Source organism: Cebidichthys violaceus, unplaced genomic scaffold (assembly GCF_023349555.1).
Source record: "Cebidichthys violaceus isolate CVI_PGR_0920_01 unplaced genomic scaffold, fCebVio1.0.p SCAF_1, whole genome shotgun sequence".
In the NCBI taxonomy this organism is placed as follows: domain Eukaryota; kingdom Metazoa; phylum Chordata; class Actinopteri; order Perciformes; family Stichaeidae; genus Cebidichthys; species Cebidichthys violaceus.
The window spans coordinates 20,531,468-20,558,406 of record NW_027176262.1 but is presented as its reverse complement, the minus strand read 5'-3'; the positions used below and the strand labels follow the sequence as shown (position 1 = coordinate 20,558,406).

At 43.5% G+C, this 26,939-nt stretch overlaps 1 protein-coding gene across 1 annotated transcript; it reads left to right on the top strand.

The window, feature by feature from the left end:
* Positions 1-422: 422 nt before the first annotated feature.
* On the top strand, positions 423-25,907 carry foxo1a (forkhead box O1 a). Its single transcript, XM_068714345.1, has 3 exons — positions 423-1,453; positions 20,927-21,118; positions 21,611-25,907. The coding sequence occupies exons 1-3, from the start codon at positions 791-793 to the stop codon at positions 22,796-22,798; spliced, it is 2,043 nt and encodes a 680-aa protein (XP_068570446.1). The 5' UTR covers positions 423-790; the 3' UTR covers positions 22,799-25,907.
* Positions 25,908-26,939: the final 1,032 nt, after the last annotated feature.

Genomic DNA, 26,939 nt, shown 5'->3' with positions numbered 1-26,939 from the left:
GTGTTTTTATTAGGCTATACAGAGTTGGTATTAGTATAACCAGTATTTTTGTGTACATGTCTTATATATGCAGTACCCCTATTTTTGAGATTTGGTATTTGATTGTAGGTTTTTTAAACATTTCGATCCAAACGCAGTAATATAGGGAAAAGTAGGTCTAATGGATATGATCACTACTCTGTAGATTAAACGTGTATAATCCTTGTCTGAAGTCAAATACCGGTGGGGTGATAGAGAGAGAGAAACACAGTTGACAAGCTGTTTTTTTTCTTTCTTTTTTGGTGCCCAGATTAGATGTTTACTAGACGAAAGAATGAAAACAAGGACGATTTTTTTTTCATCCAACACTTTCATTGGCGCTCTTCTGGTGTCAATCAAATGTGGGCGGTGTCAGCTGACAAATGATACTTCCAGTAAGTCCTCACATGCTGTACAACACAGAGAGTCAACAGGCTGTGCGGGGCGCACACGGAACATCACTACTACGGGACAACAAAAACAAAGCAGCGGGTCAACACATTGTGGACACTCGGGCAACTTTTTGTTTTTCACAGGGAAAGGATTTTTAGAAACATACTTTTTGTTATTGTTAACACAGAATTATATATATTTTTTTTACCGGCTTGGGATGTGACTTTCAGTGTAGACTTGGCGCCCAGGCGGAGCACAGCATTCCCGGACAGATTTAACTTATTCGCACATTTCAAAGGCGAAGTTGCGACTTTTGAGGGGCGACAGGTTCGTCACACTTACATGACATTGTAACACTTGGCTCCGTCACCTCTCGACCATGGCGGAAGCGGCCCTGCAGCCACACCTGGTGGAAATCGACCCGGATTTCGAGCCCCTGTCGCGGCCCCGGTCGTGCACTTGGCCTTTGCCCCGGCCGGAGTTCATCAACCCGGGCGACTCCAACACGTCCTCGCCGGTGCCGTCCGTGAAGCAGGAGCCCACCGGCAACGAGTTCATCAACAACCTCAGCCTGCTGGAGGAGACCGAGGACTTCACGGAGCAGAAGCCTGTCATCCTGTGCGCCGACTTCCAGTGTCAGGAGAACTGCGTCCACCAGCAACCTCCACAGCAGCAGCAACATCAGCAGCAACATCATCATCAGCAGCAGCAGCAGCAGCAGCACCCGAACCCGCAACTCCCGCATCAACAGCAGCAGCAGCAGCAGCAGCAGCAGCAGCAGCAGGTGTCTCTGCTCTCCTCCCCCGTGGGCTCGTCGTCCTCGGCGGCCGCGGCCGCAGCTGCCGCCGCTGCTGCCCAGAGGAAGAGCAGCTCCTCCCGGCGAAACGCATGGGGGAATATGTCATATGCAGACCTCATAACCAAAGCTATCGAAAGTTCTCCCGAGAACCGACTAACTCTGTCTCAGATTTACGACTGGATGGTGAAGAGTGTGGCTTATTTCAAGGACAAAGGTGACAGCAACAGCTCTGCGGGCTGGAAGGTACGTTTGTCCTCTCGTTTGGTTTACTTCTAACCAGGAGAATCAGTGCGCGAAGCAATGTGTGTGTGTGTGTGTGTGTGTGTGTGTGGGAGTATGGCTACTACTGCAGCCCGATAAAGCAGTTCTCGTAGCCTACAAAGTTTTCCAGTTCTGGCTGTGGCGCGTAACAGTGGGTTCACACAGGGACTCAGTGCGTTACGCTGTGTTTTTATCTCCCGTGGAATCACTGTATTATCCATCCAGGGGTGTCTTGCTTGTCTGTAGCGTTTAATAGCCAAGTAACCGTGACTGGGCTATAATGTTTTTGGATCAGATGTGCTCATTGTTTATCTCCATCAGGTATGGTTGTCACTGCAGGGAGTTTAGTTTATATTTGCATGGGGTGTTCATTTTTTTTTAAATTTCCCACAACAAGTGTTTCTGCATTGACAAAAGAGCATGCATCAATATTTAAGTGTCTGTTACGTTTTTTTTGAATTTGCTCCCAGTCTTGTGAACACACCCCCCCACCCCCCCCCCTCATTGTGACCCATCCAGTTCATGGCAATTCAGTAAACTGGGCAATTTGCTACCATGACCTTCGACAGTCATCTGACTTCTCCCTGCAGTATGTGATTTATATGAGTCTGCTGACTCAACAGGCATTTTTTTCCCCTTCTCTCTCTCTCTCTCTCTCTCTCTCTCTCTCTCTCTCTCTCTCTATCTCTCTCTCTCTCCCTCTCTCCCTCTCTCTCTGTCTTATTGCTTCCCTCAATGTGCTTGTCAAAAGTGCTGTGAGTTCTGGCGTGGTGTGTTTGAGACAGCCCTCCTCTCTCTCTGCTGGTATTTTAAAAACGTCCGATAGATTTTAAGGCTAAATCATTTTAGAGTGTGAGCCTTGAATGAAGCTGTGTTTTGGACCAACATGTCGTAAGGAGATACCAGAAGCATTCATGTGTCCTGGAAGCCGTCCAAAACATTACACAAGAGGGGACTTAAAATTAGTGATGTGGTGTGGCAGGCCCTCCCACTGAACACTATTGAAGGGCGTAAACCTCCCTTTGGAGACACATAGTTTCAGTGGTGTCTGACAATAAATTGATGACAGTCTACTCTCCCAGTGGGAAATCATTTTGAGCCTGTAGTCACACATTGAGAGATTTATTGCAGCTTTCCTCTGTTATAGGACGTCTGGGTTGCCAATGAAATATAAAGCAGTCGTGGAGTTTTTTTTTTTTTTTTTTTTTGTCTTCCCTTGTCACAGCAGTCTCCCATGTTTGAGTCATGTGCTGAAGAGATGACACATTCATGTCAGGCACGAACGCCTGCATTTCTTTTTTTAGTTTGTTACTGAATCACATGGATAGACAAATAAAAAAAAAAAAATCACAATAATGATTCAGTCACAACTTTCTTATTTTGCCTTACACTGATTAAGGGTTGTTTTTTTTAACCATTTAAAACGCCCTGCTCCATATTCATCCATTTGACCGCAGTGTTTACAAAAAGGCACAAAACTCATGTTGAGCTGTCAAACGTAGTCCTGTCAGTCAAATTATGTGGGAGTGGAAAAACCCCTTCGGTGTGGTGGAACACGCACGGGCTGGTCAACAAAGCAGGTACCGGGCAGATGAGATTGTGCAAGGAGGAAAAGCAACATTTCCCTCCACTTATTCATCACATACAGTACATTGGTACTTTGAAAGGTGCAGCATCTGCCCTACGCTATGGCTGTGTGTGTGTGTGTGTGTGTGTGTGTGTGTGTGTGTGTGTGTGTGTGTGTGTGTGTGTGTGTGTGTGTGTGTGTGTGTGTGTGTGTCCCTTTCATCAACACCAATACAGGGTCGCTTGTATGAACTTGCCCTCCGTTTTGCTTGAAAAGAGCAAAGACGTTGTTGAGCAGTGAATAACACTCATCCCAAATACCGAATACAAAATGAAGAGGGATGCATTCATGTGGGGGATACATCCAGGAGGACCAGTGGATGCTTAGCAGTCAGTTTGTGGAAGCTAACGTGGGTCTGAATACAGAGTCGATAGGCAGTGTGTGGTAAGGTGGCACCTCAACGCACAAACACGCAGGTTATTATGCAATTGGGATGTTCCAGCAGAGTGCAGTTAAGACACGGGAGTCCAGCGTCATTACATCCAATAGTAGATCATTTACATTTTGCAAAGCATGCAGCAGAGTCACAGTGAGAAAGACTCATTAATGCACCTAAATAAACAGAAGTCTCTCAGTGCTGTTCGCTCCATTTAACGGTTATTGCGTGCGAATGGCGGCTTGGAGAGGGGCGCTCAGCCACCGCCTGGGCTCGCTGCTTGTCCTGCCGCGTTGGGGGTGTAGACTGAGTAATACTGTGGGAAAGCAAAGTGCCATTCACTGCTGCGAGGGGAGTTATTCATGGCGCTCCCCTCGGTTCCACACAGGGGGGATATCACACATTGTCCTTTTCAGTGCGAGCTTACTTATGAGCCGCGGCCGGAGAGGAGCTGAGGAGAAATGACGACAATGTAAAATGGTAATTTCGTGGCCAGCCATGTGGTTTTTGTGTTGTGTTGTTTCTTGGCCCTCTGATGTGAATATGAAAACAGTGAGATTCATTAATCAGTATTTAACTCTTTGTTCCTCTACATTCACTCTGACTATATATAGTCGACTGAGGCACCGTGACTGATTGGAAACACGGAAATATGTAAATTTCGTGGCGGACTCTACATATTGAAACAAAATCACGCAACCTTTACGTTGAACTCTGTGAACCTCCAAGTGAGAATAAAAACAAACTGAGAACTATACATGTTTTGTGGTTCGTGGAAATATCGGGCGGATGCGTTGGTTGCGTGTTAAATCATAAGTGAAGTTTGTGGTGGCTTCTTTTGTGCTGTTGGACGGGGATCACGATGACACACGTCACAACCCAAATGCTCCGTTTCTCTTGGCACCGACGGCTGTCGGGCACCCTCAAACACTGATTGTAAATCACTTTTGGTTCGGTCTGTTTGAAGGTAACCAGGGATCATTTCTCGATGTGACTGATCTCTCTGAACAGATGGGGCTCTCATGAAGGGAACAGGCTGAAGCGCATGAAGTTTTCATTAATCTATGATTAAGGCTGTCTGCTCTGTAATTGTTCGAGGCCGAGCTTGTTTCTCAACGCCGCTGATACTCCACAGTCGGTCGTGTCTGAACTGAGTCATGGCAGCCTCCACACTCCTCGGGTCGTCTGCGACAGTGTGAATTTTTTCGAGGACAGTTGTGCCAGGTGGGACCTGCTTGGAGAGGCTCTGCGAGTGGACTGGACACTGGGCCTGGCACATGATGCCATCCAACAGGAAGAAGAACAGATGGCACAAATCATGTATCACCAAACCTCTCAGCAGAGCTGGTTATTTATTTTTAATAATCTCCCGTTCTCGCTTTTTAAAATTTCACGCCATAAAATGTATGTAGTTCAAGTATTACAAATAGTGTTTCAGGCTGCAGCACACACACACACACACACACACACACACACACACACACGCAGAGCATTTTTACAGTACAATATATGCAGTATGCACACATCCTTGCATACCTGCCAAAAGTCTGTTCTTTCTTGTGTTTCGCTACTATTGGCACGTCACCACAGGATAAATATTTGGTTTCAGCCAGTGGAGCTCTTTGATGTCAATAATCAAGATCAATTCGGTCATAGGTTTCCTCTGTACACGGCGCTCTCTTGACCTGAAATTCCTCAACCTACGCTGGTAAACACTCCCACGGATCTCCAAACAAACTGTGCGGAGCAGACAAACACGCAGGTACGAGCAGATCGTACAGCATGTGACACCCGGGTCATTACCATGTAAATGCACCCATCGACTCCAATCCCTTGTTGTCCGAGTCCAACAGTAAACACTGTAGGCATCACCAAGAGGGGGGGGCTCAGAAAGGTTGTGTAGTAGGTCGGAATACAATTGTGTGTGTGTGTGTGTGTGTGTGTGTGTGTGTGTGTGTGTGTGTGTGTGGAATACTGTGATTTGACTTCATAACGCATGGATCCAAGCAAACAATCTTGATATGGATCTCTTAGATTTGTTAATATACATATACTATGTATATAGTATATATATATTAACAATATGTATGTATATATGTATATATATACTTAGTGGGACGTTTTACAGTATAAAAGTCAACCAGCGCTCACTGGTGGATAAACTTGGCGACACTGTTTCTAATTTACCCCCAAACCCCCGACCTTCTGTTCTGTTACTTATCGGCTGACACTTGCACCAGTAACATATTGTGCGTCTTTGCATTGAGTTTTAGCTGGTTACTTGTATTACCAGACATGTTTCCGGAGACAATCAACCAATCTGGCCATTGGCAAATAAATGCAATAGAAAAATACTGTAGAAAAGTGTAGCTTACGTTATGCAACAACATTTCTGCTGAGGTTACTCAGGCTTCAAATATAACAATATTTAAAATATAGATAAGGGAATACAGATGAAATCTTGTGTTAACGACTTCGAGAGATTTCTGTCGTCTTACGGTGTATATTGCCCAGCCTTAACTTACCTTCAGTAAGATCACTCTAACACTTTTAATCCAATGTAATCAAATGAATTGATCACTTTGTATCCGTTTCTTTTCATTAGCTTTAATTTGAGATGGTTTAACTTTCCCGACAGTTCATGCAGAGGTGTGTGTAATTGCTGTGTGTTATCTAAAATGTTTTCCCCCGTAAACCCTCGGTATAGAGTATGGCTTAAAGAAATACAGAAGCCAAGAATTAGAATAAGCATGTTAATCCTGAGTTAGCGCAAAGCCGGTTGTACTTTATCACCGATCACAGACTGTGTGTTTCTCTGGGTCTGAATGTGTATTAGTAGGACAGGGAGCTGGATGGAACAGCAGTCCTCCTGTTTCTACTGGTTCAACACACACACACACACACACACACACACACACCTCTCACCCCCCTGAGGCAGTCGAGGAGTCCAACCCTGGCATTGCCCCAAGACATGAGGGGCAGCTGTGTTTCTCAGGCAGAGAGCTGGAGGAGCTCTCCTCACCCTCCTCCCCATTTCCTGCCTGCGCCGCCTGCCTCTCCATTCCTGGTTTTCCGCCTCCGCACAAAAGCAGGGCACACTTAATGTTGTGAAGGGTTACTGCCCCCCCCCCCCCCGCCCCCCTTTGGTAAAACCATGAAGAAGCTAACCGCTTACTGTCTTCAGAGGAAAAAAAATTACAACAAGATCAAGAGAAAGAAAGAGAGGGAGCAGCAGAGACCCAGAACGCTCTAAGTTCAGACTGGGTGACACTTGTTAGGAGTTGCATAACAAGACATTTACTGGAATCAGGGAGCCGCAGGCCAAAGTCTGGTGCCACTGGTTAGTCAGCGGAACTGTGAGGCACTGTGTTAGAGATATGTGGGACGCTAGTCTCCTGTGTGTGTGTGTGTGTGTGTGTGTGTGTGTGCGTGTGTGTGCACATAACCTGGGCCTCATAATTAAAGCCCTGCTGCTGGCAGATGCACAGACACGATGGCAGACAGACAGACAGGCCGACACAGGGAACATTCCTGCACCGGGCTTTTATATCTTTTTTTTTAATTGTGGCGTGATATTTTGACTTTCCTACTCTCCCCAGCTGATTTTAATCCAGTATCTCCTTCCAGTGGCTCCCCCCCCCCCCAATCCCCCTTTTGCTTTTCGTATCATTTTGTGCTTTGATGTGCCGAATCACCATAGCTGGCACACCACGGGGGTTAAAAAGCAGCTGTGAGTATTGATGAATCCTACCTGTTAGTCTTTGAAAGGAGGAGTGCAATGATGATTATATTTATTTTCAGTGGACATATTGGTTATGTGTGCCTTTTAATTGATGAACCCAAAGACCATTACATTTCTAATGATACAAAACTAACACATGTTGAGTGTTTTTTATATATTTTTTTCAATGAATGACTTAAATGATCAAAATGTTCTACTAATTCAGTAACAGTTCAACTGACTAATTGGTTCAGCACGAGTCGATCCACCTGTGTTAGGTGTTTTTGGCTCGGCGTGGTATGAAAATGTGATGACGATGAGTGGAAAATACTGTGATGTTGAAAGTGATGTAACTGTGCCCATCCACTCTGATTGGATTAGGCAACAGTGTGGAACTGCAGTCGCCCCGCAGATTATTTCACAACCACATGTTGTCCTTCTGTCCTGCTACACACTTGTTTACCTGTCGGCCGCGGCTTCAGTACTCCCTGTTGTTGTCTGTCTCTCATTTCCTCCACCAAGAAACATTTTAGGATATTAATGACTTAAAACTCAACAGACTGAAATGAAAAAAAAAAAAAAAAAAAAGAGGTGAAAGAGCAGGTCAGTGTGGCGCAGCAGGGATATCGAATGGCGTTTAATGTCTGCGTGTGGTACATGTTTGTTTATTGATGGATCTAGCCCTTCTCTAGCTATAAAGTTGCACCAGTGCAACAAGTATTCACAATTGTTTCCATAACGGCGATGGTCCAGAATGCCATGGGAGGAAGCCACCGGGCAACGACAGAAGCTGTGAGAAATACATACCACACACAGGGGATCATGTCTGCTGCTGTGTCTGAGCTGAAACGGCTTCACCAGTTCAGATCCAGTTGGGCCAGTGCTCTGCTTGCCAGACTTTATTGCAAACACATCGATTTTCTCCACTCAAATGTCCCCAAAACATGCAGAACCTATGTAACATGTAGTGTTTTACTTTGTAAACATTCTGCACCACATCTGCAGGGGTTTGATATGACGGTCCAGATGGTCTGCCATACAGTCAAGGTTTTTTCCTGCGTCAAGAGCTTTCTGTGTGAGCCAGCAACGAGACATTTTAAACTGGCTGAAACACAACCGCCTTTACTTTAAAATTGTTACAAATGTTGTGTCTGTCACTGTTTTGTCACTGCCAAAATACCCAAATTTGACCTCATTATACAGCTGTTGAATTTGAATCCTTTTGCAATCCTTTGTTGGATTTCACTGAAAGTGAAGGTTTTCAAGTTAAATTACTTATTTTCTACTTAACTCAATCATCATTATTTGACATTGTGTTTGGATTGGAGCTAATTCTCTGAAACAGATGACGTACTTAATTTGAGCTTGACTGTATGTTTACTGAGCTGAGGAGTAATGGCCAACTATGTTATAATTTATGTTTTCAGCCTAAGTTAGTGACGCAGCTGCTGCCACAACTGGTAACTTCCCACTTATACGGCCTATCTCATTGGAAAGGAACCAGGAAAATCCCAGCAAAGTGCCCCATTCATTGAGTGAAATCAAACAAATCGTGTGTATACGGTGTTTCCACCCACCCCAGACACTGGCATCACACACAAACCCGCAACAACCCTGCCAGAGTTTTGTTTTGTCAGTTCTTTTTTTGGCTGTGGACCAGAGGACAGATCCTTCAGTGAGTGTGGAGTCCAGTAACTGCACAGAGAGTATAAGTGATTTAGAAAAAGATAGCAGCAGAGCGTAGCGCCTCATTCAACAGGACAGAGGAAAGGTGCCCACGCATGCTTTTACTGTGGAGTTAAAAAAAAAAAAAAAGAGTTGACATCCAGCAGCGTGGTCAGGTAAACAGTCATTTAGGGTGAGTCAGATTGTTTTGTTTTTCTCAGTAGTAGCAGGCCAAGAGCACGTGATCGTCTGTTTTGGCAGAGGGTTTACCCAGGCATGGCAGTTTGTGTGTCACAGAATGTTGTTGCTCTTGTCTGCCGCCACAACTTCTCATCAGTCAGAACATTTGGAAAATTCTCCTGTGGGGTAAGCTGAAAGACCTCTGCTGTGTTTTACAGTGTGTGTGATGAGGAACTGTGGATTTGGGATCATTTCACCATTGAAATGAGAAGTGAAAGCCCTCGACGCTTCTTCGCCCGTGAAGAATGTGGTGTCCTATTGGTTTCTCATGGCGTTTGTGTTCATGTGAACCAGCTGCAGACACGCCGGTGAGTGAGCAGAGCAACACTTTTTTTTTTTACGGGACCGCTCACTGCTGAGGGCCCCAAACCACAGGCATTACCCAGACCCACATTGTTGTGCAATTCCCGCCCTAAGGCGATTAAGCACGGTGCCTGTCAGACTGGCCGGGCATTATCACACAATCACACATGCATTCAGGCATGCGTGGTCGTGTTCACATACATGAACGCTCACAGGAGCTCTGTAGCTGGCTTTGCATGGGCAGGAATTCAAAATGCACACTTTAATCAGAAGTGCAGTCATGACTGTGCGTCAGACAGCAGGTTACCCGCTTTTGTTGTCACGGTGAATAATCGTTCGTTTCAAGGTAAAAGTGCGTAAATGTGTAACCGCCCTCATGAGTGTTCACTTTAGGTTTGCAACAATGCGGCACTATTGTCTGTGTTGTATAGCGAGGCTCTTGGATGACGTAGTTTTGATAAAAGAAACACCTCACGGGGCGAGGAGAGGTTACCAGCAGCTAGGTTTCACACTTGACATTAGCTTCTAGTAACACATACCGCATAGACTAAAAAAAAAAAAAACACGTCTAAGATTGATTTCGGTAAGTTATTTCCAAATCAATGATGGGGATGTCCTTATTTTGACACCATGACTGATGGCCGAGACAGACAAAAGTGTAGTTTTCCCGATTTACTGCGAGATCCTGTACGGTTTGAGGGGGGGGGGGGGGGGGGGAGCGTCTTTAGTTTCCATTAAGGATTCCTGTGTAGGAAATGCAGCAGTGCCAGTCAGGGAGATTCGACATGTAGCCACACGTGGACTCATTTCTTTCTCTCAATGAATCATCCATCTCCTGTAATTGACTAGAGAGAGAGAGAGAAAAGGAATCTTGATCCGTTGACGACACTGGGTTTTGTGTCTCATTGTTTTAAAGACACTGTCATTTGGAATTTGACTTAGCAAAAGGTGAGAAATATTAGAGGAAACAAAATGTCATCTTCTACCTTGGTGCCATTTTTGATTCTGTGCATACACCCACATCTTCTATCCAGCATTACCATTGGAGATTAAATACTGTTGTTGAGCCGAAATTGTATTTCTAATGCAACTCATCATGTTTCTCTATCTCTCTCTAAAAAAACAATCTGAATCCCATGATTATGGTTATGATTATATGATATGATGAATGTAATGTTCTACATGGCGAATGTAATAAACAGTTGGTCCTTTGCCATTACTGTTGTTACCAATATCTGTTTATTATATTACCTCTGATAGTACATCATAGCGATAGTGATCAGCACATGGAGTTGTCAGCAGCGATTGCATGAATTATCTCACGAATTTCTAGGGAACCTGTTACTTCTCTCTTCCTCCACCTCCTCCTCTATACCTTTTAAGAGATGCAAATTTTAGCCCCTGGCTGACAGGAAGTGGGTGCTATGAAAGAAGCGCAACGTATGCAGTCCCAGGGAAGTGATGTCATGAGTAGAGGAAGCAACACCGAGCGTGACGCCAGAGTCTGTCACTTCCTTCTCTTCCAGTGTTTCCTTTATTTTTTTGTTCCATTCTTCCGCTTAGCTCCACTCAGAGCTGGGAACCAAAATGAATCAGTGTTATTGCTTATCGTTCCTCTAAATCATTGCTTTAAATTGTCATATTGAGACATTGTGGTTCACACTTGACATAATCAGCGAAAAAAATACTGTACTGATATCACTTAAAGGGGAAGTAAATGCTGGAGTGAGGCTTTGGTTTGCTCTTGTATGGCTCCTGCCCTGACCTGTACTGGTGCCAGGTTGATAATGGCCCCTTTGACTGGGATGCCAGGTCCAGGTCTCAGTGACCTGGTTTAATGTCACACTTGCTATCGACTGTCCCTCAGAGAAATGTGAGCCCAAACCATGAACGATAAGGGTTTAAAATATTCACAAGTAGAGATTTTGAATGTTGGGCAGCATTTCTGTAGTCATACACCTCAATCTACTAGTTCCTAATTAAAACAATAACGACACCTTTTTCATCTTTTTTTCTCTATGATTACTGAGGACTTCTTTCTGCAAGCAAAATGAACACATAGTAGCACAATGCAGCTGTCCTCATTTTATTTATGTGTTGAATGTGTGTCATCGAATGGCACTGGTGTAATAGCAACAAGGCCAAATAACAAGGACGCTGGTGGTAATTTAAAAAAGGAATAGCAACTGTACACAAGTGTTAATCAGAGCAATGTGTTCATGTTAAACAAACTTTTGTGCCGTGCATTGCAAAAACCCACAAAGATCTTTTTTTTTTAAGATAACCGTGAAAAGGTCACACTCTATTCACTGTTATTTCCTTTTCATATTGAGCTTGTGAAAAAAAATATCAAAGGACTATAATGGCTCCACTACATCTCATAAGTTTTCTCTATAAGTTTTTATTTTTTCTCAGAAAACTGTTATTTGTGGCAGAGCATGAGTCATGGAAGTCCATTACAGCCCAATGAGCAGACTGCATCATGGACATAATCAATAGGAGAGTCAAAAGGAAAGGAAAGAACGCTAACAAGAATTTTTAAAGAAATCTTTTTTTTATGAAAAACAGCATCAAGGTTATTTGTGACTTCAGACTGAGTATCAGTGCCTCATTTGGTAAAATAATTGACGATAATGTGCCCTCATTAACACTTTTTAAAGTGTTAACCTGCAAGTGAAGTTCTTCTTTAAATTCTGTGACATTTTTTCTGTTCAACAAAAGAGCTAAAGAGCTGCACTTTTTTTAGAAAACAATCCATATTCAAAGGGTGTGGGTGGGTTGGTCGTTTTTCTTTTATTTCACTACTTTTACTCATTACTAATATTGTTGGTATACTGTTTTTTCTCCCTTATAAAAACGGTGTAGAAGTGCACTTATTTATGTCAGCGCCTACAGAGTAGTAAAACAACGCAGAAACTCTGTAGCCCGTCGGAGAGTTATTGTTGAAATCAACATCCATCCATCAATAAAAACAGCTTGGGGATATCCTCGTGTTTGCCAGGTTGAACTGGGGTAACAGGCTTGTAAATATAAACGCTCCCCTCCCTGACACCTGTGGTGGGTCAGGCCTATGGATGTAGGCCGCCACACAGGCCCCCAGCAGTGGTCCACACACTGCATCTTTATCCGGGCGGAGCGTGCAGGCAGCAGCCCAGCCCAGCCGCTCCGCTGATCAGAGGTGAAAAATACCCGCGCTCCACAGACGCAGCTCTGTGCATTTACAGGCTCACATTGTGTTGCACATAGCAACACATGCGCATATTTCAGCATGGTAAGCTTGGCCAGCACAACCCGGTCCCTGTCCGTACACATGAGCTGTGTGCTGCCTAGTTCTGAGTCAGGAAATCAGCGAGCACAAGGGAGAGCTCTGCGTGTCAACACGCATTGCTGTTAACACGCTGCTGGGACATTATTTGAAATGTATGTGCAGCAGTTATTGTGAACAGCTTATGAATATTCTGAAGAAAATACAAAATGTGATGTGAATAATTCAATCAGTCACACTCTCTTTGCAGCCAGTGTTTATGGACTTTGCAGGTGACATCAGAGCAGTGTGAATAATCAATAAAGCACTATAAATACGTTGCTTTTCTTATAGCATTGAATAACAATTTACTGAAGTGAAGTACAAACATTTGAAACTTCTCACATGTGTTGAAATTTGGATTTTTTTTTTTCTTCTGAGAGTTATAGTTGAAGTTGAAGCACTGAAATGGTTTGAAGTGTCATTTGAAGTGTAAGTATTAAAAGCAGTTGAAGCGACAGTTGAGTTAGTGACGATAAAAGCAGTTGATGTGTCAGCTGAGGGTTGAAATAAAACTTTCAATAACACATTTTTTTTTATCACAGTTTGCTTTGTAACATAAACTTGTATAATGACAACATGATGTGATCAAATTAAAGGTCAATAAGTGAAGATATTGAATTATCACCAAGCTGTGGGTAAGATGGGAGATGATAAAGTTCACAGCTGTCATTTTTTTGAACAACAGTACCTTAAGCTGCTTACATGCAAATATTTAAATTGACTACTTGGACATCGTCATGATGTAAGAAGATATTTGATTTCTGTTAGCTTTCTGAGATGAAACTTAGACTTTAGCAAACATGAATTAGATATTATTATTGTCTCCTGCATCAGTCTTGTCGATGTTAATTGCCGTAGAATTGTCTGTTGGCATCTTCATCTCCTTTTCTAATTGACCTGGTGAAATAAAACAGGGGAGAGCAAAGACCAGATTGGATTTAAGGTTTACAGCCAAAGAACACAAAACGTTCTGTCTTCTTTTCTCAAACATCAACTGTTTTCAAAGATACGATTTACTTACTCGCTCATTCAGCCAAGTTTTCTTTCGGAGCGATTTGTCCAAATGTCAGACCTTGGCCAAACAAGAGGAAATGGCAGATGATTTATTCTTCTCTCACAGAGAGAGTTTGTTTAGATCCATAATGGGGTCAAGCCATAAGTGGGAAAGTGTTTCTAAGATCTACAGTAAGAGCTTTATCCGCCATTGTGATCCTGCTGGAAAAGCCTACCTGGACAAGGGCTCCCTCTTTCCTTTTTCCTCTTGTTTTGCCCAGTCAGACCACAGAGGTTTGATTAGGAAGTACTGGCTCTTGAACCCACTGTTTGCTTCAGCCAGTCCCTTGCATTGCACCAAACCAGGGCCTCATTCTGCAGCGTTTTGCATAGAAACCAGAGGCATCAATGGGATCAGTATCAGGACTGGCCAGCTCTTCCTGTGCGGAAACAATGCAGCAGGAAGTTCGCTAATAGCCCCTCTACTGCGCCACTCGTGTCACACTATCATACGGCGGTGAAAGATCCTGGAGTGTCAGAGGCTTTGCTGCTTCTCACCTTATGCACAGAACCACTCACAGACTATTTATCATTTGTCTGCAGCGTCTGTGAGACCGATCAATCCTAAGCTTAACCAATCATCATCCGCTCAAGCTTCCAAGGTTAGCTGAGTGTGTGTGTGTGTGTGTGTGTGTGTGTGTGTGTGTGTGTGTGTGTGTGTGTGTGTGTGTGTGTGTTTGGGGGGAGGGCAGTTGGTTCCACTCAGATTCCTTGCAGAGGATTGTGAAAAAGAGATCTGGCCAAGAGGCCGTCAGTAAATACATTTGCAGACAGATTTGCTTCTGCATGACTTGTGTTTTCTGCCTTTCCATCTGTGCTCTATGATGGTCTTCTTACTCAGCATCTCACAATGACCATTTTAACCATTCTAAGGGGGAACTATCCTGGAAGTTATAGCCTGCCCTAAAGTGAATTTAAGGAGATTGACACTGAAGCGCTCTGTGTCCGGGCCTCCACTCTCGCCTCTCTTTGGCAAATTGAATAATTGGAAGTTGACGTCAGCGAGTGAGAAGGGACCCTTTTTGCGGCAACATGAGTGTGAGATCAGCTGTGGCCATTAGTGTACGTGCATGATGTCCCAGAGGAGCACGTGAAAAGGACAAGGGAGGAATAGAAGACTGGGAAGGGGGCGGGATGGATTCCGAGGGAAAGAGATGATCTATTTGTGGTTCGAACCATGTCCTAGGGTCAGATTCCATTTTTAATCCGGGACTGCTTTTAAAAACAGAAATTGTGGCTAAACAGCTTTATTTTTATATCACTGCGAACAGTGACACATTTATGCGAACCCAACCAGATAAACTCGAGGCGCCGCGCTGTGTTGCTCGCTGCTACGCAACATTAATGACAACAGTCATTTCCTTTTCTACAGACTGTTTTAATGAAACCGAGGGTATAAATATTTTTTTTAAAAGGCCCGGCGCTTTACATTTCCTGTGCTTTGCTTTTTATATCCACTGCCTTTTATGATCATTGACGTATTGACTTTAGTAAATAGGTCAGTGATTATCACTGGTCAGTTCAATATTGGTGCTGATGATAACTTATCAAACTGCAAACACATGAAGTCATCGCAGTCTATTCAGATTGCTTTGTGAATGTGGTAATGTGAAGGTGTATTGCTTTATTTTCACTGTGTGTATGTGTGTGTGTGTGTGTGTCTGTGCGTGTGTGTTTGTGTATGTGTGTGTGTGTGTCTGTCAGAGAAAGAGACAGCCAGATTTATTGTGTATATCTGATTATTCTGTATATGAAGATCAGTACGCCCAGACTGTAACAGTCTCCTTTTATTTTCAATAAAACATGGCTATAGAGAAATACTGTGAAGCTATACCGGCTCAAACTATTTCCCCAGTGACCACATATGCTATGACTCAGCAAGGGGAAATTTAGGTGCAGACACTTGCAAATCAAGTTGTTTGATCTTGTCTTTATTGACCATTGCAATAAATAAAAAAAATCCCCCAGTTAAACAACCAGACAGAAATTCAATAAAGCAAAAAAATCCCCCCAAAAAACAAATTACATTTGAACTCATAGTATCTTTGGCCAAGAAGAACTGACTAGAAAATATCTATTACCTCTTGCTCGTGTTTGTTGTGGCTGCAGGGGTTTTCACTCTGATCAGCCTCTAGCCAGTTCACCACAATACGCACCTGATGTCCTAATCTATTGGAATCAGTTGTAATAGATTAAGAATACTAAGTGACTATCTGACATGAAGGGAAAAAACCTGCCGTGAGTGTATCTTTCGATGACTTTGTGATTCCAGTGAGTGGTAGTTCCCCGTCACTTGCTCACCTGGAGCTGTGCGCTCAGCCCTTGCGCTGCTGTTGAGCGGGCAGCCTGCTGAGCTGGTGTTAGGCTAATAACGGGTTTACCGGTTTTCTCTCTCAACCACATTGCTCAAACTCAGCCAGACTCAGCACAAGGCTCCAGACATGACCAAGCTACAGCTTTGGGGATACTTACTTTGGCGGTTAGAAGTAGTGCGCTACACACTCTATAGGTTACCGTCTTCCCATCCGCAGACATTACACAGAAAATAGCTAGTTACAGTGCAGGAACACACCTGCTGTTTAGTCTGAAACATGGGTAGCTAAAGGTGAAACGGCCTGTTCAGGACAGCACCGTTTCTCTGATGAGTTCAGTGGAAATAGTGTAGGGAAACCACATTTTTTTTTCACTTTCACTGGTTCCATATCTCTGGTACATGTATGTGAAACTTGTCAGAGAACTGCTGGCGTGTGAGCTCGTATCTGCTGCTCACTTTCAGTCAGTGAGGAGGACGCATTGCTGCAGATGCTTTGTACCTATAGCTGTATGGGCTTTGCAGCTGAGGTTTCACTTGTGGCTTCACTTGATTCAAAGCAGCCCTGCAAGTAGGTGGTGTTCGCTCATCTGGGGATTTTTTTCAGTCGACGAGTTGACATTTGAGCAGCTCTGAGAGCGGCAGCACCTCGGACAGTGTGCCAGCGTCTGTCTGGCACACTGCCTCCAGCTTCTTTGCAGGTACTTTGCTTCTGTCTGCTGGAGAAAGTAGAAGAGGACAGGGGAGGAGTGGTGAAGGAAAGAAAACAGAAGAGAGGAGATGAGGTGAGAAGAAAGGAAACAGGATGAGGAGAAAAGAGGACAAGGAAGGAAACAAGATAAGGAAATGTAGGAGTTGGAAGGAGGTGACAGAAGACAAGGAAAGAAGGTGAAGAGGGAAGAAGAGAAGGAAGGAAACGAGATAATGAAAGGAGACGAGAGGAGAAGAGAATAGAATAGAAGAGAGGAGTAAGAAAAAAGGAGTAGGAATGAAGTGAGAGCAAACCAGGCGAGAAGGAGAGAAGAGGAGATTAAAAGAAGGAAAGGAGACGAGGATTAAAGAGAAGGAGCGGTGGAGAGGGTGATGTACCGAACACTGTGGCCTTTCAGTTGTGCTGCCAGTGAGGGAGTTTAAACCAGCACAGTGTGTTCTTTACTGATGCATGCTCACTCTGTCACACACAACCCCTCTTTCTCTATTTCTCAAATAGCCTACCCCCACATTCTCTCACACACACACACACGCACTCACACCAGCCAGACGTCCTCACTGCAGCCACTGGTCGAGTCATGACGTATCCAGTCATGTAATTCAGTGTCAGCAGTCACACGACAAGGTGAACATTACTTTTCATATATTGTGACATCAGGGATTAGTGCCTGTTGCTAAACATAAACTCTATGACCGTGGGGAGGTGGGGGTGGGGAGTTAGAGGAGGGGGGACCAAAGTTAAATTTGTGCTGTCCACTCGGCTCACGGCGCTGTGGCTTTCGCATTCCATGCCTTTTTCTCCGCATCGTGACCGCCGCGTTTCCTGTGAGGCAGGAAGTCAGCTCTGTTTCCTGTCACAGTCCTCTTTCATGTGGTCACTTCCTCGTGTTTTGCCAGCGCCGCTCTGTTGACTCAGAGAACAGAGGTGGTGCTCCTTGCGGTGGGTTCAGGCAGAACAGAGTAAAGTCGTTTTTTTATTATCTCTGGCTACATGAACTAGCCTTCAGAGATAACGTCAAGTTACTACCTATTTTTCGAATGATTAAATTCCTCAGTGCAAAAAGGGTTTTATTCACATTGCTATGTAATAATTGCATTATGTATTTATATTATTTTGCAGGCTACTTCATCTTCATGCAATATTTTATGTCTGTTCCAAAACTGTCTCCATCGTCTATTTTTTGGTGGGAAGAAACAAAAAAACGGTGTATTTTTGAGACGGGACGGTGTTGTTGTCATACTTTTATACAACACAAGATAGGTCCGTCCTCGTGCGGCGGTAATCAGAGTTCAGCTCTGTGAAATGGTGAGTTTTGTAACCTCGCTGAGGAATGTTGATTGTGATGGCTGCCTGGCTGGGAATCCTGCCTTTACTGTTTCCTAAGAGATACTAACAAGTTGGCTCTGATTACGATTGAACTTTGCACACAGTGATTAACTGGAATGTTAAGATTCCTGTGTACTGCAGAGATAAATCAGTGACACATACAGTCCCTGAATCCAAAAGAAACAGACTTTTACAACATTTCATTCATATGTCCCGTGTGTCCGTGTGTTTGGGACATTAAGTGTAGTATGACTGTGTGTTCATGTGCGTGTGTTCATCCCAAATCGCGTTTTTCAAACCACAATAACACTGGCTGCAGTGAAGAGAGTAAAAGAATCAAAACCATACCACGCTGCTGTTGGCCGTACGGCCAGTGCACTAAAACCATGAGCTCTCTCACACACACACACACACACACACACACACACACACACATTGGTAGACAAGGCTTTTCCATTGGCCCCACCAGACACCCTCAGCCACACTCCCCACATGGCACACCAAGTTCTGGCGAGTTCTGGTATTTCCCATCAGAGCAGTTTGTACTCCCTCTCCAACGTCAAGACATTTGAACTGGTTCTTCAATGTTCTCCAGAATCACAGCACACAGGGTATTGACTCTGACATAAGCCAAAATAGAAAACCAGAGCCTCTGAAGTGGAGACTTTAGCTGTGAGTTTCTCCTTCCTGTCATCGGGAAGATATAGGGCTGTAACAGGACATCCCAGCGTCTGCACTCACATTGCAGTCATTCCTTGTTGCAGCACAGCTGAAATTACCAGCACTCTTAGCGGTCATGGAAAGGAGAGGCTCATGGCCAGACTTTACTCTTCACATTTTGTCAGCGATGTGCACGCGGAGGAGTGGGGAGAAAAGCATTTGTTAGGCTAATCAGGGAAGGGCTGTCACGTCGCCGTTCAGATCACGCAAACTAGCTCGAGACTATTGGCTGAGGCAGTCGGGTCATTTGATTCAGAATTTCATTCATTTGTGAAGGGCCAGTGTTCATGCGGGCCCCCATGTGCCCGAGCGCCTGAGGTCCTTCAGAGTGGAGCTAAAAGAGGTGGAGAGAAGGAAAAGTAGGAGATTTTACAGAAAAACGAGAGACGGGAAAATGAAAGAGGATGTTATGGCTGGAATGGAAGATAATAGTATTTGATACAGCAGATTAGTCAAATAATTGATCCGTCAATTGTTTGAAAATTAGTCAACAACAATTCTGTTCATTGTTTAAAGGGAGGCTATTTCACAGGTCAGTTTACATATCACGAGGAGTCCTACTCAAACACTTGTATAAAGTCTTCGGTGGCTCTGGAGGAAGTTTTCCAAAATTTGAGAAAATACAAAAAATCTAAAAAAAGATGGCATCAAATTGAATTATGGGAAATGCAGCGTTTTAACAGCGTGACCCACAGCCTCTTCACTTTCAATTCATCTTTTCAAATGTGTCTCTTGCAAGTCTACCAACTTTATGGAAGTGTACCACCAAATGGCTCCAGCACCCTTTTAATCTTTGAAGTCATTTGCTCCTTGTCCCAGTTTTATATCATTGTACAATGAATAGCTTTGTTTTTGACAATGCTGAACAAAACAAGCAACTTCAAGACATCTTTTGAGGCAATGAAATGCCCCATGAATTTCAGATTTTTTTGGAATTAACAAATCATTGAATACTTAGTCAAGAAATTAATTAACAGTGAAAATACTTAGGTTGGAGTGGGACGAGATCTTTGAGATGGTAGAGATGAGGCGAAGCAGAGGTGAAGGCAGAGCGGAGGGGCAGACTGTGAACCAGATGTGAGGCAGTGACTCACACCAGGAACAGGCTTGATGACGTCGGCCACGATGCACGCTAAGCTCTGCATGAGTGTGTGTGTGTCGGGAGTTCCATCCTTTCTTCCAAAACAACAAGCTTTACGCATGCACAGTAATGTCTGGCCGAGGCTCATTACTTCATGTTGTGGCCCGGTCGCACAACCATACAGAGCCAAAGAGTGTAAATTATCCTCTCAGGGTTAAATGGTCACTTCAATAACAGTTTGGACAGATTAAGCGTTTGAAAATCATAACAGGAAAAAAAAAAAAAATGAAGTGTCCCAGTACAGTACTTTACTGGTTCCAGTAAAGTAGGACAGAAATAGTGTCTCTATGTCTGTGGTTTGCTTAGCAGACGTTTGCCCAATATTCTCCCTCATGTTTGCAGTGCTTTAATACTGCTTCACTAGCTTCCTGCACAAAAATTAGTTTTTCCACTGGGGGTGTCACTAAGCAACGTTGGAGCGCAGTATTAATGTGTCGGTTTTACTCCATTTCATTCTGTGCTGGTTCAGACAAAACACATTGTCAGGTGGAATGTGAGTTGGTATAATGGTGTTTTAAAATGCACCCCATCTGTTTTTGTGAAGGAAATAAAGGCCCTCATGTGGATTAATCCTTGTTCTGGTCAGGATGTGTTGCTCATGGAGTAAACGTATTGACATCTATTGTGTGTGTGTGTGTGTGTGTGTGTGTGTGTGTGTGTGTGTGTGTGTGTGTGTGTGCGTGCGTGTGTGTGTGTTTGTGCACATGCGTGTCTTTGAATTGCACTTGGCATTAGATTGTTGAGTGACCTTAAAAAGCTCCCCTTTCTCCTCTGTAAGTCAGCTGTCAAGCCAGGTGTTTTTTTTAAAAAAGAACCACCTGTACGGATGGATTTGCACTTGTATGCTAAAACGAATCTGAGGTGTTCTGAGAAAAGGGCAAACACAAATCTGTTGTCTACTTTCTGGTTTGTCTGCCTCTCACCCAGCCTCCCTCTTTCTCCCTCTCCCCCAGAACTCCATTAGACACAACCTGTCGCTGCACAGCCGCTTTATTCGTGTCCAGAATGAGGGCACAGGGAAGAGCTCGTGGTGGATGCTGAACCCGGAGGGCGGCAAGAGCGGCAAGTCCCCGCGACGCAGGGCAGCCTCCATGGACAACAACAGCAAGTTCACCAAGAGCAGAGGAAGAGCAGCTAAGAAAAAGGTAGATCAATAAATAATCCAGCTAAAGCTTTTTTTTGCCTCAACAACGCTGATTTTAAATGTTTGAACCATGATTTTCAAGATCAGACATCATATGGGATTTTGGTAATATTCTAACCCTAAATTGGGCCGTTCTTAATGGCTACATTACAGTTAAATACAATCCTCTGGACTTATTAGCTTAGTAGAGTTAAAGGAAATGAACTAAGAATAAATTAGGTCATATCCACACTCACCTAACCTATTTTCTTATTGTTTCTTAAAGTCGTCGTGTCTGTAAGCATCCCTCGAAAAGCTATTCTCAAGATATTATGACTTTATTGATACGGTATTTAGCGAGAATACTTATACTACTATATACTATACTATATTATTTTTTTTTAATAACATCCAACCCTTTGTCGTATTGCCAATGGTATCTTCCCAAAACATATGTTGCACTGACTGTCTCTGGCACATACAGTACACTGAGAGTCTCCTTGTCTCCCCACAGCTGTCCCTGCAAGGCGGCCCTGACGGAGGCGCAGACAGCCCAGGCTCCTACTCTAAGTGGCCTGGCAGCCCCAACTCCCACAGCAACGACGACTTTGATGCATGGAACAGCTTCAGGCCTCGGACCAGCTCCAACGCCAGCACTCTGAGCGGTCGTCTCTCACCCTTCATGCCCGAGGACGACCTTGGGGAGGCAGACTTGCATATGGGCTACCCAGGTGCCCCCGGGGCCAAGATGACAGCCACCCTGCCCAGTCTCACAGAGATGACAGGCTCTCTGGGACACGGTTCTGAGAATGTCATGGAGAACCTTTTGGATAACCTGAACTTGCTCTCGCCCAACAACTCTCAGGTTGGAGGAGGGGCGACGACCCCTGGCTCCTCCCAGTCTTCTCCCTCTCCGATGATGCAGCCGAGCCCTGGGTACCCCGCTTACAGCTCCCCCAGCATGGCCGCGCAGCCTCAGCAGGAGTACCGCAAGTGTGTGTACGGCCAAGCAGGGATGAACACCCTGTCGTCCATGCCGCTGCAGACACTGCCAGAGAGCAAGCCCAGCTTCGGGCCCAGTATGGGCCAGTACAGCTGCCCTGCGGGTCTTCTGAAGGAGCTGCTGACGTCAGATACAGACCAGCACAGTGAGCTCATGCCGTCTGTGGACACCGTGGTGTCTCAGTCCAGCGGAGGCTGCATGCTGCCGCCGTACAGCAGCAGCCAGCATGCAGCCAAACTCATGGGTGGAGGGAACGGTCACCCGCATGGTCTTGCTCACACTCACCCCCGCAGTTTGCACAGCCAAGCCCCGGTCACGTCATCGGCCATGAATGGCCGCTTGCTCATGTCCCTGAGCCACAGCGGGGGCCCCACGCGTTTGCCCGTAGCCAAAAGCCATATGCAGATGCCTTATGGCCTCTCCAGCCACCTCAGTGCGGGAGGCATGCCCGGTGGCTTCTGCCCTCTCAACACCAACGGATACGGCCGACCAGGCCTGCCACAGCCCTTGCACCCGGAGAAGCTGCCCAGCGACCTGGACGACATGTCCATCGAGAAGTTTGAGTTTGACATGGAGACGGTCCTTCACGACACTCTGATGGACGGGGACTCCCTGGACTTCAACTTTGAGCCAATGGTGACCCAACAAGGTTTTTCCCACGGAGTGAAGACCACTACGCACAGCTGGGTGTCAGGGTAGAAACTGTAGTGCTTTTGCTGTTTGGTAAAAGGCACATTCGGAACTCATGTGAGACACACAGAAAAAAGTGTATCTTTGGATGTTTAATCCTCAACCCAACTTCACCTGCAGTCCATGTACCATCCATCAACATTTCCGTTTCAAAAATACGTATCACTTCAGCAGACTGAGGCTGGTCGTGATCAGCTGAGGACGCGTCTCCATTAGAGCCCTTGAACTGCTGGGGATGATATCATAATTATCTTTGAAATATCAAATAATTTGTACAAACTAAGTGCCAAACAATTTGCCTTAACATAAGAGCCAAACTGAAACACACCTCTCTGATTTACTCATCAAGGTTGCAGCGATTTTTTTTTTTTTTGCAAGTGACACTGCCAACTACATCTCATCATCATCATCAGCAGCAGCAGCACAATCTGTAGAAGTGCACAAACTCAAACCATGATGTTTACTGTGTGTCCACAATCAACCTTTTTGTATGTACAGTGTAGTGATAATTGATTACCACTACGGAAGAATTATGAAGGTAATCTGGCTCATGGGTTTGTGGACTGACATGATGTAAAGTGAGAGACTTCTCAAGGGATCCTCGGATCATGTTACATAATAACTCATTTTGTTATTGCCTGAATGTACATAGCGCGTCATCATACAGTTTGTAAAATCAGGCCTCTTAGTGTATTTTCTAAGAGTGTAAATAGTGTTTACAGAGCGGAAGCAAAAATCGAGGCAGCAGAAGTGAGCCCGCGTTGAAAACTGGATCAGAATCTTTTAAACACACGTCGAGTGGACAGATGTGTGCTTTAGGAATTCTTCTCAATCAGGCTGTAAAATGGTAACACTTTCTGATTTGTTGTACATACATTAAGAATGTATATTAAAATGATGTAGTAGATGTTTACTGGATTTAGTATATATTTGAGACCTAAATTATTTGTGGTTAATATAGATTTATTCTAGTGCATAACCTGCACTCAGACATCAGAATTGTTCTGAGTCATTCGTCACTCTGAACCTTAATACCACAGGGGCCTATTTATTGTGCCTAACAAAGTAGATATCGACTGCAGGCTTGAAGGGTTTTATATTGTAAATGTCTACGGTCCAGAAGATACTCAAATCCAACAGTCTTGAAGAAAAGTACAGTGAATTCTTTATTTCCAGTTCCCTGCTCTCACTTTTTTTTTTTTGTAGAAGTCAAGAAGAAACGAGTGACTGTAGATTGTAGTTGTTAGGGTTTCCTGAACGCTTCGCAGCTATGTGAATGTTTAGAGGTCAAGGCAGGTTGGTGGATAAAAGATGTTCTGTGCTGCTGTTGTTTTCACATCGAGGCTGAGTCGCCCGGGATTGTCATTAAAGACACTGTGAGTATTTAAGCAGCCTGTCCCCTGTATAGTTTCAGAAAAAAAAAATCTTCTTTGTCTCTAACGGTTAATGTGACTGATGATTAAACTTAGTAGAGTTTGACAACTTTTTGTCAAAAAACGAGCCGTCTGATGCTATCGATAGGATCAGCTTTTTTTTTTTTTGCTTTTAATGAGACTCCACATTCACTCTGCCCCTTCTACCTCTACCCATCTCCAAGTCAAATATTCGATAACATAAGGTTAACGTGTGAATTTATAGCCCCATTAATAACAAGTCTATTTTAATTTGCCCCTGAAAAGCGCCACTAAGTGTTAAGTATTTTATCTAGCATGTATATTTGCATTTGCAGTCTCGCTTTTCCCACTTATCGCTGTACTAACAATGAGCTTGTCGGCCTGTCAGTGACTTATTATGCAGAGTCACAAATAGTGTACAAGTTTGTGGTTACCTTTGTGAAGATGGTGTCTGTGAACACGACTGCTTCTAATGAAGTCGACTGGTTCGGTGGCTGAAAGACCGGGTGGTTTAGAGATCGCAAACTTAAACTGCCTATTCTACCTTAATGTTTATTGCATTATTTATCCAGAAAACCACATATATCAGCGTGAGTCTGATCATGTGTCGTAAAGGGCTCTGAGTATGCAGGTTTTCCCACTACTAATGAGTTCCCCTTCAACCAGGGGGCGAATGCTCTTTAATTAGTTTGGGTGTTTGGTGGAAATTAAAACTTGCATACTCCAGATCACTAATGGCACATGATCCTACACCGCAGATGTCGTCTTTTTTTTTTTAATAAATCCAAGGAGTGGGGCAGGTTTAAGAAGAGTAAAATGAAATTCTTAACATTTCAAAAGGCCGTTAAAGAAGCTGCTGTTTGGCTTTGGTGCCAGATGTTGCCTTTTCTTACCCAAATATGCCATAGTGTACTATAGCCACATTTGCCTTTTGAAGTCAAAGTGATATATTTAGCATTTTTATCATGTGATATGTTCAGAATGAAATATATTTGTGCCGGTCACTTAAGTCAGGATAAACTGTAATGAATCCATGTAGTCAGTGTCACACAGGATTCACTCTAAAAGTAAAAGAGCTGTACTAAGTAAATTATATCTCTACATTTTTAAATGATTGAATCTATGCATTGTATTCCTTAATTTTATGTTGCTATTTTCCTTTTCTTTGAACTTATGACAGAGATATTTTATTGTAACATAGCGCTGTGAGATATTATGGTGTTGTTGTTGTCAAAACTCTATGTTCCAGATAGTTATATGGGATAAAAATGAAGTTTATTTAGAAAATAGATGATGCAGTGATTTAATATGCTACGCTTTTGTTAACTGACAATGTTGTATTTCTTGTATTTAGCTACAGTTTTTAGAAAATAGCATCAAAAAGCAAATTACTGAAAAAAATGTTAAGATATATTGAATTTTTAAAATGGAAAACACAATATTTAGTCTGTCAGAGAAGTCCTGCTCAGAATGCAGTTTCTGGACCAATTTTTGTAATTTTATGAGTAGAAAGATATTGCACTTTTACTTACATATTATGAAAAAGTGCTCCTCGCAACAAGAGGAAGAGTTTCCATTACATATTTTAAAATGAAAATCTGTTACATTGAATTTATATACAGGAATAAATTGGAATTTTGCTGTGTGATTTGCAATCAATACAAATATGTAACTTGTTCAATATTAATGTATTAAGACCTGAATAAATGTTCTTCTGTGTTAAAGATGTGTCAGATTTGTCATTCAACAATAACAAAGATATTGCATGTTTGGTACAAACATGATCAAGAGACATAATCTGTCACCATGTGCTGAAGAAGGCTGGGAGATGAGGTGGAAAGCTAGTAAGTGGGCTATTGAGCTTCGTTTATTTTGTCGCATAGAAGCAATCTATTCGGTTGTCTAAAATAAATTAAATTTCAGAATAAAAATGAGCAAGGTCGGATTTTTTAACGTAAAAAACAAACGTGCAATACATCTATGCAAAAATGATGATTACTTTTTATAATACATGTATGCATAATTATGACAATAATGTAACGAGAGGGATAATAGGTTAACTTTAAACTTAAATTTATAGCTACTAGCAAGAGCTCTGGGTGTCATAACACCAGCCACTACTACTACTACTACTACTACTACTACTACTACTACTACTACTACTACTACTACTACTACTACTGATTCCTGCCTCCAGAGCAGTCGGCACCTGATTCACTGGTGTACCATTTCTCTTCTTTAGCACTGAGTATTGTAATATCTAAACTGGAGAGTGGCTTTGCAGGAGATGATTGTCTGAGGTTGTATGGCCTAAGGTCACATTTCCATCCCAACTAATGAGCCATCTGACATTTCCAGGTCAAAGTGACTCATGTAGTGTTACAACACCTTCAGTACTTGACAAAGACGTCTATTAAAGTTGCAGAGGGTTATTATCAAAGTGTAGTAGGATTTTGATATAATGTAACATTGCTTATGTTCGGAATAGAAAAAAGTTAACAAGTCAAAAAGCCAAAAGCTATGTACATTGTCAGCTATCAACCTTTTGTCTGACATTTAAAGAGCATATTGTCTTTCATGCAGCGTCCACACTGGAACTAACAGTAAAGTAAGCATTGTCAGAGGAGGATAAAGAATCCTAGAACAGGAGGTGTAAGGCATGCACAGGGGCTTGTTTTATAAAAGACAAAAAAAAGGATCTACTTGTGTGCTGCACTTCCAGTTCTGGCGTCTCATTTCTTCCAATCTCTACAATG

Coding starts and splice junctions, on each gene's coding strand:
- foxo1a (XM_068714345.1), top strand. CDS start 791: ATGGCGGAAGCGGCCCTGCAGCCACACCTGGTGGAAATCGACCCGGAT. Junction 1,454..20,926: donor ACAGCTCTGCGGGCTGGAAG/GTACGTTTGTCC, acceptor CCTCTCCCCCAG/AACTCCATTAGACACAACCT. Junction 21,119..21,610: donor GAAGAGCAGCTAAGAAAAAG/GTAGATCAATAA, acceptor GTCTCCCCACAG/CTGTCCCTGCAAGGCGGCCC.